This window comes from Mauremys mutica, chromosome 10 (assembly GCF_020497125.1).
Source record: "Mauremys mutica isolate MM-2020 ecotype Southern chromosome 10, ASM2049712v1, whole genome shotgun sequence".
Lineage (NCBI taxonomy): Eukaryota > Metazoa > Chordata > Testudines > Geoemydidae > Mauremys > Mauremys mutica.
In genome coordinates, this window is record NC_059081.1 from 31,983,005 (window position 1) to 32,002,294 (window position 19,290).

General features: G+C 39.6%; 1 protein-coding gene across 1 annotated transcript in view; it reads right to left on the minus strand.

The window, feature by feature from the left end:
- The window catches only part of ITGB6 (integrin subunit beta 6), a 46,280-nt gene extending 39,069 nt beyond the window's left edge, over positions 1 to 7,211 (minus strand). The window contains exons 1-6 of the mRNA XM_044978517.1: positions 7,078 to 7,211; positions 6,503 to 6,579; positions 5,703 to 5,782; positions 2,880 to 3,084; positions 1,260 to 1,506; positions 86 to 251 (exon numbers count right to left, since the gene is read on the minus strand). Coding sequence (XP_044834452.1) covers positions 86 to 251; positions 1,260 to 1,506; positions 2,880 to 3,084; positions 5,703 to 5,782; positions 6,503 to 6,563 — 759 coding nt within the window. The 5' untranslated portion in view covers positions 6,564 to 6,579; positions 7,078 to 7,211. The remainder of the gene's footprint in view (positions 1 to 85; positions 252 to 1,259; positions 1,507 to 2,879; positions 3,085 to 5,702; positions 5,783 to 6,502; positions 6,580 to 7,077) is intronic.
- Between the last annotated feature and the right edge of the window lie 12,079 nt (positions 7,212 to 19,290).

Sequence of the window (19,290 nt, forward strand, 5' to 3'; positions counted from 1 at the left end):
GCTGCTTATTTTTTTTTAAATACCATTAAAATCTATTAATATTAAAATGTGGAGTAATAAATATTACACCTAGAGGTTTCATTACCTTGCAAACAGCTGCCTGCATAATTGCATCAAATCCTCCCTCTGGAGTATCTATATTAGCTGAGATTTTCTGTTCTTTCACAATTTCATTGAATCTTTCAGCGTCATTTGTTAATGGCAAAACATGTTTGTATCCAAAGGTGGGTAAGCAATCACGTGGAACACTTCTATAAAATAAATGATATATCTATGTCTATATCTTACAGCCAAAGCAGAGATAGAATGCACAGACGGTAGTTTCTTTGTAACTCTATCTAGCTTAGTTTTCAGGTGAACATCTCTTCTGTGTAACTTGTTTTATTAATATCATTGCTGAAAGTAGTACCTTTATAGTTCAGTGAAACAGACCAAGTGAAAAAACTTCAAGGTTAAAACATAACATGACACTCAGTTAATTTTAATGAGAAACTGCTTTTAGATAAGCTGTGGCTAAAAAGTGGTGTGAAAACGGCACTTCCCCAGGAACAGCCCTGGGAGGCATTGTGCCCCAGTGATACCCCGCAGTGGCATACTCCTCCTATGCTCCTCTTGTAATCTGTTCCAGCCCTTTACAGGGCACATTATACTCCCACCATCACATCGCCTCCCCACTTGCTCTGAGGAGGAGAAGAGTATCAGGCATGCAGCCCCTACTCCCCCCAAGCACCCCAGAGTTATGATCTGGGCAGGACTCATGCAGCATGGGGCTCAGGGGACTGTTCCTGGTTCTTTAAAACAAATAAATAATAAGAACATTAATAAATATACTGAACTATTGTTGTTTGGTATTTTTGAGTACCCAAAAGTATGGTGAGCCTTTACAGCTGTAACATGAATAATCCAGGATTTAAATAAATAATATATATTTCAAGCAAATTCAAGAGATATATAACGAGTATCAATGTGCTAATCAGTCAAACACACCTGTAACTAGCAGGAAAATCTAAACAGCAAGCAAAAAGGCAAGCCTCTTCCCCCCTAAACTCCCCCTCCCCCCAACAACCCAATGGGGTATAGAAAATGACCAGAGTATGAACCAAGAGCCAAGTCCCATTTGCTTTATTCGCTCAACTGCAAGTGAGTCAGGTGGAAAGGCTCCAGTGAGGGCAGTGAGCAGGATTTTGCCCCCCGTGTTCCATCTTATCTGTGTTCCTCTATTAAATAATAAGACATACATAGCTGCTTTCTTTGCCTACCTGCAAGGGTTGTTTATTTCTTCAGCTGTGGTTTTGATGAATGGTGAAACTGGTTTTTCAACAAAAGACCCAAAGCCCAGTCTAAAGTTGCTTGTTAGTTTTGACATTTCTTTGGAAAGAGTTGAGCCTAATTCCTTTATTGTATTCAGATCATCATCCATGGAAGCGGAAAGGTCCATGAGGTAATAGAGATCAACTGGATAATCTTCAGTCTGGCGAACTTTAATCTCTATTGTTTCTTCATTTCCTAGTAAAGCCATAGGGGAAATGGATAATAAATTAACATATTTAACTTTAGACAATGTTACGGTCAATATAACAATGACTCTGTCTGTTTATTCTTAATGCTACCGTATGTGCCATTGGTGGAATTAACAGAAATGTATAAAATTATCAATGAAAATTCCAAATAGAAAATCTGAAAGGCCTTAAGTAGGTATTACGTGACTGGTACAGTAAAAGTTAAGTACTAACTTCAGGATTAGGACTATTTGATTCCTGTAGATCTAGTGTGTTAGAAAAAACAAATGGCAGAGTGCAGCTTTAAAACCTTCAAATATGAATCTATAACGAAACAGAAGTTAGCACTTGTAGGAGAGAGTGCAAGGGTTAGTGGTCTGAGCATGGGACTGGGAGAGTGGATTACAAGTGCATCTGAGTTCTATTCCTGGTTCTAATACAAACATACTGTGTGTTATTTAAACCTCTCTGCGCCTCATTTTCCCTAGGACAAATTCTGATCTATGTTATATTGGTGTAAATCCACAGTAACGCCATAGACCTCAGGAGATCTTGCAAATCATGTTGATATCCTCAGATAAAAACACTATACGACAGATTCTCTGCTGCAGCTGAGATTTTCTCAGGGTAGCAATGAAGAGGCGAGACACTGGGGAGCTGGCTATGGGTTGCAGTTTCCCAATTCTCTCCTCATCTCTGCTATGGCCTGGGTGCAGGTTAGAAAAGCCTCCAGAATAGGTGCTGCTGGGACCTGGAGGTGCTGCTGCCGTGCCCCCTGGCCTGAAGTGGATTCCATTATATATATGGTTTACAGTTTGGTTCATTGGCTCTTAGCAAACCCACTATAAAGACTGTTCCCGCATCCCTGGCCTTCAGACTCCTCTAACCGAAACCAGCTGGCCACATCCCATGGGATAGCTCGCCTACTGTGCTATGGCCACGGCCCCTTCATTTCCACCCTCAATACACCTCCTGCGTCAAGGGCACAAGAGGAACGGTAAGGAACTAGCTCTTCCAGCTCTACACCCACGGAGGGAATTCCCAGCCCCATCGATGTGTGACATTTCCATTCCCTTTGTGCTGCCCCGGGCCACGAAGAGAATAGAGCAGGGAGATTAATCTCCTTTTACATAAATGCAAAGTACTTTGGGGGGAATTTAAATAGTGTACATTTTACATCTATCCATCAGAGTAACACATGATAAATATTCACTAGGTCTTATATGATTACAACTAATGCTTAATTTTGAATTTGTTAATACATTTTATTTAAATACAGTAAATACATTCTGTTTTTTAGATCATTAACCATTTAGTCTGAGAAACCTGGAAAGATAGCATCAGCAGGAAAGAATCACAGTTATGAACTGAATAACTTACCTGGTCGCAGTCTAAAAGTTAACTTTTGAGGGGAAATCTGTGTGACATCAGAGTTATTCTTCTGGATTCCTATGCTAAGGGGCTTATTTTTGTGAATTTCTACTTTAGAAATGGGAAATTCAATAAAGTTCAACTGACATCCTTTTGACAAAAGATTTTCTGGAGTATCACACCTTCCGTGAATTCCAGATGAGTCTGTATAATTCTGAAACAATCAGCAGAAAGAATGGAAGAGCTAAATTTATTATTGAACAATGGAAAATAAATTATTTTCTGACCATCTTACACCTGATGTTTAACTAACACCATATTTTCATGACCATAAATTTAGCCCAGAAATACATGTGGCACTTGTATTCACTTCCTTGAATTCAGCCCTGTGTGCTGTTTGGCCTTCTCCTGCACTTAGGACCTGATCAATCTAAAGCCCATTGAAGTCAACAGGAGACTTTCCACTGACTTCAATAGTCTTTGGATCAGGCCCCAGCATTCCTACTCAAGCAAAACTCTCACCAACTGGAATGGGAGTTTTATAATTATATATTACTCTTCCTCTTCAAAGCACTATACTCACATTAATTTCCACAACATTGTTGTAAGGTATTATCATCATTGCTGTGTGAAAACTTTGTCAGAGAGGCTAAGTGATTTGACCAAGGCCACAGAAAACTCCATGTCAAAGCTGGGATTAAAATTTGGATATTCCTGGTTTCTAATCATGTGCTCATACCACTGGTCCATACTCTTTTCTTGTGCCTATATAAGGAATTTAAACTTTGCCCTTAAACTGCAAATATCCCCTGAATTTTGTCACTGAGAAACACTCTGTTAAAGTTACATCAAAATTACTTTAAATCCACAAAAGCCCAGAAATTCAGAGTTAATGCTAAGACTCTGCTCTTCACTTCCCACTGGAAGTCAAATTCTGTTCATGGATATGTGTGTGTCACATTGATTTCAGTGGAAACATAGGAGGGAAAAATTTGCCTCTCTGTACTTGGGCCACTTCTCATATCTACTCAGACAAAACACCCATTGACTACAGGATCAAACCCAGTGTATGTAAAAATCACCTATTATTATGAAATCCTTGGAAAGCAAAGCATACCGTCTGCAGTAGCTAACACTGAATTTTCTGGCTTCTCAAAACATGCATTATCAGGTAAACACATGGTTCAGGGCTAGTTAGAATGTGTATTTTTATCCAATAGACTATGATGGCTGCTTTTATTGAGTCTAGCCTGACACTAAAATAAATATGAAGTTCTTAAATATGCAGATTTTTTGCCTGCCCCACATCACCTGAGTGCAGCAAATAAATCCATGGGCAAACATTATATTTATTCCACTGACATTTCCAATAAATGCACATGATCTATACATGGTACTTCCAAACTCAAGAACTTAGTTGTTTTCTTTTTGTGTTTTATGAAAACACCCAATGGCAATTGGCCTAATTATGATCCTAATAGCTTGGAAAATTTCATATTATGAAATCCTGTGTTTTGAGTTGTACAGGAACTATTTTTTTAAAAAGCATAGAAAAGCCACTTTTTGGGGGGATTGGAGGGGAACTTTCTTAGTGTTATATCTTTCAAATTGCTAAATTGCTTTTAGTAAAAACTGGATTAAAAAAAGAACGATATTTCAGTTTCATCCAAGATGGTATTTTTACTGTTCAACTAAAACCCCCTAAGGAAAGTGTTTATAAATTATTTAAAGAGTCCCTTAGAAGAGAGCTGTAGAGGTAGGAACAGTAAACCACCACAATAAGGTATTAACACACATTCTGTTTCTCTCTCATATCTGATCTATGTATTGTGTTTATATATTTATTATGTGCTTTGGACCTGATCCTTTGAAATGCTTAGCATTCTCACTTGCCACTGAAATCAATGGCTATGACGGGTGCTCAGCAGGACAAAAGTATCAAACACAATCCACTTTACTAAGACATTATTTTAAGAAATTTTGCAGTACACAGCTATCTGATCAATAATTCAAAAACTAACCAGCAATTGACTGGCTAGCTGTTGGCTGAAACAGATTCACAAAACCCTGTGTTTGTCTATCTGTATTTATAAGAGCCAAGATTTCCAAAATCTAAAGTTAGGCTTCTAAAAATCATATCTAGGCTCCTGAATAAGCAGCTGTCTTTTCAACAGTGCTGAGCACCTAATTGTTCACCGTCTGCTTTAGAAGGGAGAGGGACGTGTGGCTCTCATTTGAACCCTGCTTATTTTATTTATTTACAGCCATGTCTATTGAGCTTTAATCGCAGAAGCCAACTGCTTCACAAACACTAACAAACTGAGGCTCAGAACACCTGCTGTGAGGCCAGGACGTATTCCTATTCCTATTTTACACATTAAGAACTGAACTACAGATAAGTTAAATGACTTGCCTGGGGTCACACAGGAAGTCAGTGACATATCTGGGAACCAAATCCATATCTGTTTCCCAGCCCCATACTTTAGCCATAAGACCTCCATATCTTGGGCGCTCTATCCAGTATCACAGGAGCTGTATAATCCCACCATATTCACTTCCAAAATGATGAGGGCAGCTCCTCTGATAGGTAGAAACAAAGGTGCTAAAAGCTGGGGATCTTTTTTTAAAGAAATAGAGAACAATAAAGCATAATTTCCAGATGTACCACTTTTGATTTCCAGAGAAAATTACACAGGCAATGTTCCCCCTCTAAATTCTTCATGCATTACAAAAGCACTGGCTGACCCAATTAATTCAATAATTCCATCACTCATAGCCACTGCAAACACTCAGATTGTATGGCTTTGAAATTTTTAAAATCATTTACTTTACCTCTTGAGAACACCAAGCACACTGTGGTCCAGAAAACAAACAATCTTCACAAGTCACTGCACTCCCTGGAGAACAATTTCCTATATTTAAACCCAGGAAGGTAAGAGATTAATAATGGGTTTAATTATTCTTTTTATAAAATGTCCCATTTTGTTAAAAATATTGGAGATAAAAATAGTGACACATTAGGACATACTTAATATTATTGACAAAATTCCATCATTAAAATATTTATATTAGTTTAGTATTTAACTTGATCAATAATTACACTATTGCTGGTAATTAATAAAAATGTGAGCACCTAAAGGTCACTCATCTGTGCACGATATGCATACCATTATTTGTTTTCTAAAATGCATTTCATAATTGTTAAGTTTGTTTAATCATAACTAGAATTTTTAACAAAATCGATCTGTGTACATTGTACACGTTACAGTTGTTTCATTCTGCTTTCCAATGTATTTGCTCTGGAAGTTAAAATTATGCCAGGTTCCATAGATACACCACCAGAGTCACAGATGTAGTGTGAAATTTCATGATGGATCAAACTCTGATTTGTTTAATTAAAATGGCTCAAAAGTCTGTGTGTTTGGTGCAGGTAGTTCTATATTATGAACAGATGTACTCTAAATACATGTATTGGCTATGTAGTCATACTACACTCTGTCAAAAACATTCATTAAGTGGAAAGGAATGATTGAACAGACAACATGGGAAGCTAGTTAATATAAAGTTGTTAAAAAGAAAACAATGTAAAATATGCTTTTAAAGAAGCAGAGTTCACTAATTGTACGCCTTACCTTGTACATTGTTATTTCTTAGCAGAAATAGAAAGAACAGGAAAAGCAATACAATCCCCATTCGTTTTCAGTTCTGGCTGTGTGAATTAAAAGTATAAAAGAATAATTACCTTCAGGGTAAAATGATTAATGTGGAATGTTGTAAAAGTCATAGATTCCTGAAGTATGTATTCTAAGATGATACTTACACTGGTTTGAAGAGAAACTTCCAAAATACCAGGACAGAACATTAATACAAAGAAAACAAAAGCTACCTGAATAGGTAAAGACGACAGGCTGTGCATAAAAGCAACTTCAACATGGTTATGGAACTTAACACTGCTCTTTATCTTACTTCCTTATTTTCCTTATAAGGAAAACAGGTACACAATCATAAGAAGGTGGGGGAATTCATTCAGGTACTGATTTTTTTTTTTTTTTGGTCAACACTCCCAGTCTTTCTGGGTCCTAGAGAAATCAGTCCAGGAGATTTTTTATCAAGTGTACAATAACTCTAAAGTACTGGTATTCCTTTGACTGTTTTCTGACTGAGTTCAATATGCTGGCAAGTCATACAAATAGTGAAGTGACTATACCTGGAGAGATGTATAAATCCCATTTTTTCAGGTTTCATGTTGTGGAATGAACCTTCTAAAACCAACTGTGAAAAGAAAAAAAATCACCATAACTTATTATAACACTATAATAGAAAGCCATTTTAGGAATATAAAATGTCTTTTGTTTTACTGTGTAGAGTTTATATATACGTATTTTATTAGCATTATAAAGTGAAAAATAATCAAACCTACATTATTGTGAAATGCAATTACTATTGTATAGGTGTGGTCATCTGCATGTTACTACCCCAATAGAGAATCTGTCTTCTGTGATGGAATTCAAGGTAATTTCCCCTGCAGCTATTAATACATGACTAGAAAGAGGTTTTCATTGCATTTCAAAGCATGTGGGGAACAAAAAACCTCACCCAACCTTCACAACAGTGAAGCAACTGTAGAGAGTACAAGATGAAAGGAAAGAAAGTATGGTTAGAGAAGGGGAATGGTGGCTTGAACACCAGGCTTCAATTCCCAACTCTGCCACTGACTCACGGTATAGCCTTGGGAAAGTCACAATATTTAAGATGTTGTGAGGTGGTTTTTAAGACACATTTAACTCCTTGGAGGAAAGGTTAAATATAAGTTCATACTATTATTATAAAAGGAAAATTAAAAATAACAAAACCCCATGTTTATCTGTTGTTTTATTTCCCCCCACCTTTTATCCTTTTGTCCTTTTTAGCATATAAGTTGTTTGGGACAGGGACTCTCTCTTCATAATGTGTTTGTAACAGCACATGTCAAACATTAGACTCTACTGTATAAATTATACGTAATGTTAATAATACCTGTGTACCAAAATAAAACTTACAAATACGTATGTCATTCCTCTTTGATCATTTCAGTATGTCTGAGCCAGTTCATTATACTAGGAGTTACAGGGACCCGAAGTTATCCTTGACGATAGAGCTCACAAGTCTTGGTGATTTATTTTAACTAAAATTTGCCCTTTCTACGCTTCACAAACTGATTCCAATTCCAGCTAATGTATTTGCTGTTCATAAGTATTCACCAAATAGTTTATGTGAACAAATATGCTATTGTTTTTGTCCCTTGGATGGATGATGTTTAAAACAAAACAGACTAAAAATTACAGCATACTTACAAACTAAATAAAAATTCACATGCACTAGTCATACTGCCTTTGACCTTAAGATCATAAAAAAGACCATATTAGGTCAGACTAAAGGTCCATCTAGCCCAGTATTCTGTCTATTGACAGTGGCCAATGCCAGGTGCCCCAGAAGGAGCGAACCTAACAGCCAATGATCAAGTGATCTCTCTCCTGCCATCCATCTCCACCCTCTGACAAACAGAGGCTAGGGACACCATTCCTTACCCATCCTGGCTAATAGCCATTAATGGACTTAACCTCCATGAATTTATCTAGTTCTCTTTTAAACCCTGTTATAATCCTAGCCTTCACAACCTCCTCAGGCAAGGAGTTCCACAGGTTGAATCGGCGCTGTGTGAAGAGCTCCCTTTTATTTGTTTTAAACCTTCTGCCCATTAATTTCATTTGGTGGCCCCTAGTTCTTATATTATGGGAACAAGTAAATAACTTTTCCTTATTCACTTCCTCCACACCACTCATGATTTTATATACATCTATCATATCCCCCCTTTGGGCCTGGCTACACTTGTGAGTTACAGTGCAATAAAGGAGTCCTGGGCACACTAGCGCACTACCCCTCCACACTGGCAAGGCAGGTAGAGCACTCTGACTGCAGCGCTGCTGGTACTCCACCTCGGCGAGTGGAATAACGTTTGATGCACCCCTGCTGGAGCACCGTGGCACCATTGTGAACGAGGTGTTGCATTACTGCGCTGTGATAAACCTTTGGAAACTTCCCATAATCCCCTTAAGTCAAGTGCCCACTCTTGTCATTGTTTTGAACTCGCTGTAGGAATGCGGATATGCCCTTTCAAAGCTCCATTTCTGACAGCTGGCTGCTTATCTGCTTCGGGACAAAGGAACCATTACTGAGGAATGCTGCTTGCTTTGAGTGAGTGAGAGAGAGGTGGGGTGGAGGGGAGGTCTACTGCTGTCTGAACTTCCAAGACAACATGCTGGCACGCTCTCAGCCCCTCCCCAAAACCCATTCTCTCTCCCTCCACATACACACAACACACTCCCTGTCACACTCAACCCCACCCCTCACATTTGAAAAGCATGTTGCAGCCACATGCATACTGGGATAACTATCACAATGCACTGCTCTTTGTGGCATTGCAAGAGCTGCTAATGTGGCCACGCCAGCGCGCTTCCAGCTGAGAGTGTAAAGCGTTTTCCCTACTGTGGTAACTCCCAGCACTCTACAACTGCAAGTGTAGCCATGCCCTTAGTCTCCTCTTTTCTAAGCTGAAAAGACCTAGCCTCTTTAATCTCTCCTCATATAGGACTGTTCCAAACCCCTAATCATTTTAGTAGCCCTTCTCTGAACCTTTTCTAATGCCAGTATATCGCTTTTGAGATGAGGAGACCACATCTGTACGCAGTATTCAAGATGTGGGCGTACCATGGATTTATATAAGGGCAATAAGATAGTCTTTGTCTTATTGCCTAACCCTTTTTTAATGATTCCTAACATCCTGCTTGCTTTTTTAACTGCTGCTGCACACTGCGTGGACATCTTCAGAGATCTATCCACAAACTCTCTCTTTCCTGATTAGTTGTAGATAAATTAGCCCCCAGTGGTCCCCAACCTTTTTCATCTGGTGGGCACCAGATGACGAGCCACGGAGGATCGTGGCAGCAGCCGAGCATCTGCTGATATTTTGCCAACAAGCGGCAAGTCAATAGGCGTCGCTGCCGAAATGCTGCCGACAAGTAGTGTCATCTAGAGGCGTTGCCGCCGAAATAACGCCAAAAATCCCTTTGGTGAGGGACCTTGTTAAGGCTTTCTGGAAATCTAAGCACACAACATATCTTCTAAGGTTGGATCATTCAAACATATATACATATCTTTCTAAGGATGAGCTGTCCACTTCCTGAAAACCATTATTTCCTTTTCTCCTCCCCAAACACTGCACATCTTTCACTGATCATAATGACCCCATTTTTCTGTCGGTACCTGCAAACTCGCTCCTTAGAGTAGATCTGCTGTTTCCAGGACCAGTTCCTTCTCTCCCTGTTTACCCTTTCATCCATCTTCTTTTTTCATGGCCACTTTGGAGCATCAGCACTCAGAACACTGTTATATTGATTTCTATCAGCTCTGGGCCCCTTGCATATTCTTATTAGGCCAAATTCTGCTCTCAGTTACACTAATGCAACACAGTAGAATTTGGCTCATTATTTTAAAAGATTGGCAACACTAAAAATATAATCTTTTTGTGATCATGGAACCTGGGACATTTCAAAAGATTCCACTCTGTGAATAAGATTTCTGTGGTCTCAGAGTGTATGTGCAGTCTTTTTCTTATTCCTACCTTTTCTAGTATATCAAAGATAGCACAAAAAGACATTTTATCTGCCTGCTGAAAAAACTCAGACATCTGGTAGTGAAAAAGCTTTGAAAAAGGTACAAAACCAGGGAAGATGCATCTTAGGCACATATGAAGCCAAACTAAAATATATCCTAAGGAATGTTACCAAAAAAAAAAAAAAGTATTTTCTCTCGACAGCTAATGTGTAGCTTTCCTGACAAGCTAGATCTTGTTTCACTCACTGAGCCAAATCCAAATGGAAGGGTGGTGGCCAGAAATAAAGATTGTGTAAAGATTCTAAAACAGAAAATGTTTGCATACAAAAGAATGCCTAATAGTTCATGCATCTTTATCTGAATAAACAAACACTCTCCCTTTGAAAAAAGCCAAGCTCTGCAGCTGGTAAGTTAGGAATTGATGTATTAGATGTGACAGTTACACTTTAGGAACCCAGTCCTGGACAAAACATCTATGGGTTCTTTCCAAACTAGGCAAGTTCTGGAAGAAAGGGGATGCTGGCTCCACAGAAGACTGATCTACCCAGGAAAAAGGTCAGTAGGACACACAGATGCCTGAAGGCAAGGAAAAACCCGTCTCAGTAACTGGGAATTGGAGAGCTACCCACTAAGAAGAAAAGTTCATGCACATGATCTCTCAACTTCATATGCTACACAACTTCTGATTCTTGGGACTGCTTACTACCCCCACCCCCATAAAGCCATGCAGCATGTGGGATTTATTATAGCTGAAAAGTTATAGTAATTCTCTTGAATGGTCATTGTTGGGGAATTCAAGGGCTTGGTGTCTACAGGCAGAGAGTGTTTTAAATACTCCCCTGTTGTTGGAGAATGGTGTGGCAAGTGGACACAGTGGGCCAGCTTCTCAGTTGCCCTGCAACTTAGTCATTTTCACCTCTGCAAAGTGGGTGTAAAATGTGTAATCAGAATGGTAATGATTTAGAACCCCTGTGCACTCAGGGCTGAAGGGAAGTGGCTTTACATTTGGGTCACATGGTTAGTTCGTCCTTTCCCCATCTGGCCTCCAGAACAGATCTGCCAGCCAAGGAATTCCCAAGAAAAACCTCTTAAAAGATTTCCTACCTGACTGTCAATCATTCCCAAGAATCTACTTGCAGAGTACAGCGACTGGGAGGGTGGAGTTGCAAACTCTGTGCCTGCTAGTAGTCAGCAGTGCTTGGTCACTTAATAAAGATGTTCTAAATAAGATGTTACCTTTGTAGCTGCCAAGCCAAGAAGCTTGAGGCTTTCTGTAGGACAGCAGACATGGAGACTCATTTTCTCTGGATTGGGTGACTGCCCAGAAAGATATTCCTGTCAACTGGAAACACCTGGTTCCAAAGACCATCTATAACAGAGATTCTTCAAAGGCTGCATATCAACTACCCAAATAAGGTTCCCTGAAAAAAGGTCTGAAACCTCAGTGCTTACACTAGCCCTTCTGGACTACTGCTGATTCAAGTAACCCCATGGAGATTTGAATACTTGTAAACATGGAATAGTCAGATATAGATAAAACAACTACCCACAGCAACAGTGTTTTGATGTAGAAGACAGTGTCATGCGCCTGTCCGCTACAGCGTCATTCCTGGCTGTACAGGGAGATACAGTTGGCAGTAGTACCTCAATGCCTGTTCAAAGACGTAATGCCTCTGGCAATTTTATATAATAAGGAAACTCATAATACACAGCCAGGTGGGATTTTTAATTTTTTTAAATTTTTGTGTGTATGGTATTTAATTATGTCACCGAATGGAGCACTTCACAAAATAAATAAAACTAGTCTGAACTCATATGCTTTAATGTCAGTTAATGTTGCTTGCTGCCTCTTGCTCCCTTTGTTCATTAGCACAGCTGGAGATGGATGATATCATTGCAACAGAAAATGTCCCAGATACAAAGAAACAGCTGTAAACACTCAGGGCTAGCTTGTCAGCCCTTAGTTGACTATAGAGGGAGTAAGGAGCAGTAATACCCCACTGCTCAGACTGTGACTGCAGGCACATTGAGCTGCTTGCCCAGTGCTCCCCCATGAGAGAAACAGACAAAATGGGAGGAGCTTTAGCATCACGTCCCTTGTTGCTTAGTCACTATAATTAGCCGGTTACACAGAGGGAAGTTATTTCCTCACCCACCCACCCTGAGCAAAGTGAAATGGAGGCCTGGGGGGTGTTGAAGAACTATGACTCAGTGAGTTATGATTCATTCTCCAGTCTGCCCTGAACTCAGGTGGAGACATAATCTAGCTCTAGAGCAGATCTGCAGAGAAAGAGAAAGAGCCAAAATGCTTACAAATGCTGAAATGAAAAGTAAACAGTTCACTAAGAGTAGTTTTTCAATTTATATGTACCTCAGCCAGAAGTCAGGACTTGGTGGCTTCAGTTCAGGGTGTCTGTTTGTGCGCATGTGTGTTCTAAATTTGCTTTGCATGGGTGAGCACTCCTACAGATTTGTTTGATTTTCAGATTTGGACAAACTCTCGCACTCAAAGCAAAATAAACCTGCCAAACTTCTCCCGGACTCAGGTGGAAACACTGCAACGTAATGAGGCTTCTGTCCCTGACTGCAAGCCAGCTCAACACTGTTCAAAGGTGGCCCAGCTTGCCAGAGAGCCAGGCAACTGCATGACTCCTGCCTGAGTTTGGGTTTTACCGTCTTGGTTACATTGTCAAAATTTTCCCCACTTCTAGGGAGGTCACTTTACTGTATGGTACAGCTTAGTACCATTTTGGCTCCTCTTCGGGTCTATGGGGAAACCTCTCTGCCTGGCTACCTTTCAATATCTCACAGCTTCAAGTGCTGAGGGGCTTCCTTCTCCCTCAAACACATGGAGGACACAGAGGTCCTGCCCATGTCCCCACTCTTAAAGGGCCAGGAGCACTCCTGAAACACCTAGTCCTTTGCTCCACAGCTAGTTCAGCATCCCCTCCTCTCTGACCCCAGAGCAACCCCACACTCCTTTGAGGGATGAAGAAGCTCCCCTCCCTGCCTTATAGAGAGGTGAGGGATTCCCAGCTGAGCCCCATCAAGGCAGCACCGAGAGGCATGAGGAAGCGCAGTGCTAAGGGGGGGCGGGGTGAGAGGATAGGGACCAGTGGCCATGTCTGCAGAGGTGTGTCTTGGGTATAATGGGGGTTGGGCTTGTGGGGAGGGGCAGGTTAGTTCATTTGTGGGGCTAGGCCCTATTCTGTTTAAACTTCCGGAAGCTGTCAGGAACTCCCCCAGCAAGCCCTGTCCAGGCATCCTCAGCCAAGGAAGGTGCCATGATACAGGACCTGGAACATGGAAAGGGGGCTTCTCACTTAGCCAGCCCTCTGCTATGTCAGATCCACATTTGTCATTGGATTTTCCCCTCTCTGACTCTCCTTACCTCAGCTCTCAAGCACAGTGTGAACCAGTTCATGTATAAAGTTCAGACAGTCCTACCTCTAAAAAAGGGAAAATGGATTTGCCCACCCTGTGTGATTCTCTTTTGCCACCAGTTTCTCACCACGAACAGGTAACATTTAAAGGCTCCAGTGGGAGCAATCCTTTCACCAGTGTGCACCAAGGATTCCTCCCGAGGACTGTCGTCATAGTTCCTATTAGAACTATAAACATCTTGCTGAAGTTACATATATGGCAGGCTGATTCTTTGCTGAAATACAGCTTGAATAGGGAGAGTCACTGCAATTGGTAACTATATTCTGGACATGCCAAATGGCTTATCAGACCTGAGACAGTGGGTTCAAACAACAAACAAAACACACTAGAATGGTAAGGTTCCCAGATGTCGTTTTGAATCTTGACTACATTGGCTCCATTTACAGGAACATGTTCAAACCCTTTAGACCTGTGAATGGATTCACTCACATCTGTTATTTCAAGGGAAAGTCTCATACTTGGGTTTTCAAAAGCTCTTCACACAAAGTGCTGCCATCTTCTGGGACTGTTCTGTGCTCGAGAAACAGCTTTGTCTCTATAGTGGGACTTTATAGTGGGAGTTTATACACAGTGCAGGTACTGCTTTACCTCTCTGCCTCTAGCAATGTTCAACCAAACTATGTGTTTAAGAATCTTACATAATATTGATTCAGCTTCTTTGCTGAATATTTCTCAGATTATTAATGTTAATATGTTTTTTCAAACTCAACCTGTAAAATCCTTGCCTCTTTCTAACGGAATAAATGGAACATTCCTTCTATCATTTTTAGTATGTGCTCAGTGAGATACATGTTTCTAAAACTAAAGCAAACTGTTTCTAATGTTTTGATCAGTGAATTGTATTTTACATATGTTGCCATTGCTGTTACACAATACAGTCTCATGAAAATGGTAGAAAAGGAATTAAAAGGGACACTGTCAACTTATGTTTATCCTAAAATTTAAATGTTGTAAAACAACTTTTATAAAAAAAGATAAGACCATTGTTGCCATAATACTTAAATTTGAGTAAAAACTGTTGTCTTTAAATACATAAACATTTCCAAGCAGTGTTTGAAACTCAAACACTGCAGCACGAAGAACCTGAAATTGAAACAGTCTGTACACAAAAATGAAACTGGTTTAATTGATTTGAATTGTCCTTGTTGTGTTATACAAAGAAAATACAGACAAAGAAATTTGATTTTAAAAATTGTCACTTTTAATAATTTAAGAATGGTGTCCCTAGCCTCTGTTCGTCAGAGGATGGAGATGGATGGCAGGAGAGAGATCACTTGATCATTGCCTGTTAGATTCACTCCCTCTGGGGCACCTGGCATTGGCCACTGTCGGTAGACAGATACTGGGCTAGATGGACCTTTGGTCTGACCCGGTACGGCCTCTCTTATGTTACTAACAAAAGTAAAGAAATGTGTTTTTTTTTTAACAATTTGTAATTTTTCAGTTACCAGTGTTCCTTTTTGGTCTGAAATTGGTGAGTATTTCTTACTGCTGCTAACTGTGATAATGCAATGCGTGCTGCCATGTTGGTTATGTAGAAAATAATGTTGGACAGATATTTCTTAAATGTATGCAATTTGTTCAGAATGATTCATCGCATAGCATCCATGAATATAGTTCTTTCTGTAGCTCGTTGCAAGTATTTGAAGTTAGAAATTATGAACAGCATTATGAAAGTATGAACAGCATTGCTTAGACACCCAGCTCATAAGGGTTCTTTCTGTTTTCTGATTAGATTACTCTTAGGAGTTAGGTTTCTATTGCAAATATACACTAAAACTGTTTTCCATGAATATTCTCTAGTACTCAGTGAACATTTATTGGTTTTGCAGACATTCCTGGCAATCTTGTTTACTAGAGTTTTCATGAACAGTGAACAAAAAAGGGTTTTGAATGCAATCAAAGACGATCTAAAATTCAAACTACTATTCATAGCAAGCTTTCTGAAGAATTCACCCAGCGGTAATGGAAAGTCTGATTTATTGTAATCTTGTTATATTCTGATAAGGAATACTGTAACTTTTTGTGCTTGTTACATTCACTCTGTTGCCTTTGAAAAAGTAAAGCCAGACCTTTGCCTCCTCTAACAATCACCCAAAAGGCAAATATTGCATGGAAAATAAAGTTTTAACATGCATGTGCAAATGAATGATTTATGTATGTGACATAATTCTTCAATTTACATCTGTATCATGAACATGATAATGTTTAAGGTATTGTGTTTTTTATACATCATTGTACACCTCTGCTTGGTGTCAGTGTCAGTGACTAAACATTAACAAATTCATGATAGAGTACCTCATTTACTTATTTTAAGATCATAATATCTAGAGACTGTGCAGTCATAAATCCATCCCCCTGCTAGGGCTGGTTTGATAACAGCATAGAGTATTTTTAAACTCCTATGCTGCAGCTGTCATGGAGATAAAAGAAGATTCGCTGTACCACCCTGTCTGTGTCTCAGAAGTTCTGCCCACTGGAATTTTTTAAAATCCTGGTTTCCTTTGCTTGGAAATAATTAGATTTTTTTCAGTGTGTAGAATTTCCCATCTACTTGTGGACAAGTTTGATCAAATTCAGGTTGAGTGGGCTGATGTTGTGATCATGAAATATACAGTAAAAGGAGTGAGACCTTTAGGAATTTGGTAGAAAACACAGCAAAGGGCTGGGACAGGAAGAAAACTTACCTGTAGGCTCAATGCAATGGGTACTAGAGATGGCAGTCAGTAAAATGCCTGGTCAGGATAAATCTTCTGGAGAGTTAAGTCTAGTATTCCAAGCAAACATTAATGATACTGGGGATCACAGAGAGAACTATCTTGGGAAAATCCAATGGTACTTTTCACAAGCGGAGAAGAGTTAGCCATAGTGTCTTGCCTAATTCACCCTTTATTTTCATACTGTATTCTTCTTCACTTCCTGTCCTTATGCAGTTTTCCTACAATATATACTGTTAAACATCTGCTATGTCCCACCCAAGAGATGGCTGCAGTTCTATGGTTGTTGAAATGACTTCTGTTTATGTATATTATGCATAGATTATACAAACTCATTCACACTTTATATACATGTAGCTAGTGAATAGAATCCTTTTGGATAATGGAAATATATAATGAAGATGCTGACTTTATAAGACGTGGGACAACTTTAAAATTAAATAGTTCTCGAGTTTTATGAAGAAATATTTTTGAATGGAAGAAGAGCTATGGGAACAACTTGACTATACTTTTGAACCTAACTATTTGTCAAATGTCTCAACACTTCTCCTGAAGGTATTTTAATCCGTTACAGTTAATCATTACCTGAAACTATGTGAAAACTCTATCCAGAACCAGTGGACAGTACATTGTTGTTTTGCTAGACAGGGAAGAAATGTAGACAGTTGAGTCATAGCTATCAGTTATTCATTACACTTAAATTTAGTCAACGACTATAGGATTTTTCAACACTATTCCCACTTTTGATATATAGTGTTACTAATCTCCTAGGATAAGCTCCTCTAAAAGAGGGCAGAATCCTACTTCTCCCATTTAACAAGGCTAATTGCTTTATGGTGGGAAGAACAGGGAGTCCAGAGGCCATGCACAAGGGGCTTCACAACCCTCTGCTTGCTGTGGATCATGTCTCTCTAAAGAAGCATTGAGGCAGAGTTCAGGGGTGGGTCAGGGAAATGGTGGAGCTATGGAGAAGAGTTCTGCCAACTGCACAGAATCACTAGCTGGGAACCCTGCTGTAGCAGCAGCCATGGACTGGTTGTGAAGATGCGCTGCATCCTGGACACAGGTGATGGGCAGGGAAAGATTCCATTCTTCGAGCCATGTGAAGCCTGTTTACTTGGGTTTTGTGCCAGTCATATGAATTTCACCTAAGGTGAGAAATCTAAAGAAACATGTTGGAAGTACCCTCTATGCACAAGCCATGCTGGAGTAAAGGTGGGTGGTAAAGAATACAGATGAGCATTTACTAATTTCCACTCTTGCAGAGTATGTAGCTCATGAGCCACAATCATGGATGTGATTTCAATTAGGGTCCTTTAAGACACAGTAGCAGCAATGGAGTGCGATTGCTAATGATCTCTTATACCAGTTAAGTATTTATCATAATTTGCTGAAATTTTTAAACTACATTTTTATTTCTTGTTTCTTAAAAATATTCAACATTTATCACTATTAAAGGATAATGTGAAAAAAGCAGATATACAATTTTATAACCCTCTGTTCAAACTGCTGCAGCTTTTGAAATCCACCAAGATCTAACTTCTGAAAAATGCCTGCATAAAGCAGCATTCCTGATATAATACTTGCTTTCACCAGAGTTCCCTCACCATGAGTTTGCCCGCTCTGAATAATAAAACTTATTTTCACCTCCAAGTACTGAACTGAGTTTATATCGTCACTTTCTTCCAGCTCTTTTATTCCTACTACTTTTTGTATGATTTTCAGGGGATTTTTTTGCTGGCTTTTCAGAAGACCCCATTTATTTGGTTTGCTTTGTTTTTGGAATGAACTTAGTAGCCTGATTTTTGCCAGTGCTTTGAAAATTATCCGTAATGAACCTTCAGAGACTTAGCTTTTTACCTGTATTCTTCTTTCATCTATTTGTAATCTTCATGGAGATTACTCAAAGGATGCATTTTTGCTTCATTAGTTGTTATGGTGATGTGCTAGAGGAAGACATTATAATTATTGTTTCCTTGAAAGAAGCACCTGTGCTTCAAGAAGTAGGTTTCACTAGAATCAGCTCAGGCTTAGGCACAGACACAGAATCACTAGCATTTGCTTGAGTGGCCTTCATGGCTTAAGAACTTTCTTAGTGCATTCTTGTGAGAAACCTTTATGTCTGCTCTTCTTTTGATTTTTATTTTCCCTGTTAACATTCTGCTTAACAACCCAGGCACCATCATGGGCTTGGTTCACTTCCACTTACATACTGAGGGGCAAACTGTACTTTCCTGTGCGAACAGGGGTCACTGCTTGCAAGTAAGTATTCATGCCTGAGGAGGGCAGATGGTATTTTCACCTCCACACTTTTGAGGGTCTCACCAGGAGAGGATAGCTTTAATCTCCACTGGGCAGTCATAGGAGCCATGTTTTCAGAAGTTGCTTGGGGACTGTACTGAATCAATGCATTTCCTGGTGCTTCAGTAGTATCTTATCTCTACTCCACACCTTTCGCCTTCTGTCCAGTTCAGATCATGGCTTTTCTTTCTGACATCCTGTCATGGATGTCTAGCTGTGAGCTCAAGCTCAACAAGGCTTAAACAGAGCTTTTAATGCCCTCCCCATTCGTGGCTCCCCACTACCTCATTCTTGACCTCTGTGGG